Genomic DNA, 1015 nt, shown 5'->3' with positions numbered 1-1015 from the left:
TGAAGAAATGCAGCATTGCATCACTTGCTCGGCAGTGAATGGGTGCCGTGAGAATGAGAGTCCAAACAGCTGATCAAAACATCACAGTTGTGATGTTTTTATCAGCTGTTTGGACTCTCATTCTCACGGCACCCATCAGCAAGTGATGTAACACTAAAACTCATCTGCAGTACATCTTGGATGGTCTGGGGGTAGATTTTCATTTTTGGATGAACTATTCCTTTAATGTATGGCCGTTAATAGCTGGTGTAAATGGGGTTTCTCTCTTTCTCAAAACACGGTTCTCCTCGGATTCCCTCACATTTCTTCACTCTCTCTGCCCTGGCTTTAAATAAGGAATGTTAATGCAGTGTTTAGTCTTGTTCTGCAGAGTCACTGTGAATTATTCATGTTCGCCTGACTCATCCCTGTGTGTGTGTGTGTGTGTTTGCAGGTCCTCAGGAAGGCCGTCTATGATCAGTTGAATCAGATTCTGTTTTCTGATGCTGCTCTTCCTGAAAGTCTCATCATGATCAATGGCACAGACTGGCAAGGACAGGTACACAAGACTGTGTGTGTGTGTGTGTGTGTGTGTGTGTGTGTGTGTGTGTGTCTCTATGTGTGTGTGTGTGTGTGTGTGTGTGTGTTTGTGGCTTGTTTGTGTGTGTGTGTGTGTGTGTCTCTGCGTGTGCGTGTCTGTGTGCGTGTGCGTCTGTGTCCATGTGTGTGTGTGTGTGTGTGTGTGTGTGAGACTGAAGCAGACTGTCCTAATGGCTGTGTTGTGTATTTTTTACCACGGTTAAGTGCTGTTTTTAGATGTAGTGCAATGTGGGAATTTGACCATAATGCACAACCTCACATGGCTTATAACCAATGTTCCCTCTAATTTTTTTCTTGCTGAGCAAAACTTTTCTCTATTGGGTGGACATTTCGGCCACCTGAGCAAAAACATTCTTTATCCCAGACCTGTACAGCGCACACACAAAAAAGTGTGTAACTTTTAACTTTAAATTAATGTGCTATTTGTATTTAATTT

General features: G+C 43.2%; 1 protein-coding gene across 1 annotated transcript in view; it reads left to right on the top strand.

The window, feature by feature from the left end:
• The window catches only part of pacs1 (phosphofurin acidic cluster sorting protein 1), a 50222-nt gene that overhangs the window by 39498 nt on the left and 9709 nt on the right, over nt 1–1015 (top strand). Inside the window, exon 13 of the mRNA XM_016562714.1 lies at nt 434–538. Within this exon, the coding sequence (XP_016418200.1) occupies nt 434–538 (105 nt within the window). The remainder of the gene's footprint in view (nt 1–433; nt 539–1015) is intronic.

This window comes from Sinocyclocheilus rhinocerous, unplaced genomic scaffold, assembly GCF_001515625.1.
Source record: "Sinocyclocheilus rhinocerous isolate Xijiao unplaced genomic scaffold, SAMN03320098_v1.1 scaffold1183, whole genome shotgun sequence".
Lineage (NCBI taxonomy): Eukaryota > Metazoa > Chordata > Actinopteri > Cypriniformes > Cyprinidae > Sinocyclocheilus > Sinocyclocheilus rhinocerous.
This window is presented reverse-complemented; position numbering and strand designations above follow the sequence as displayed.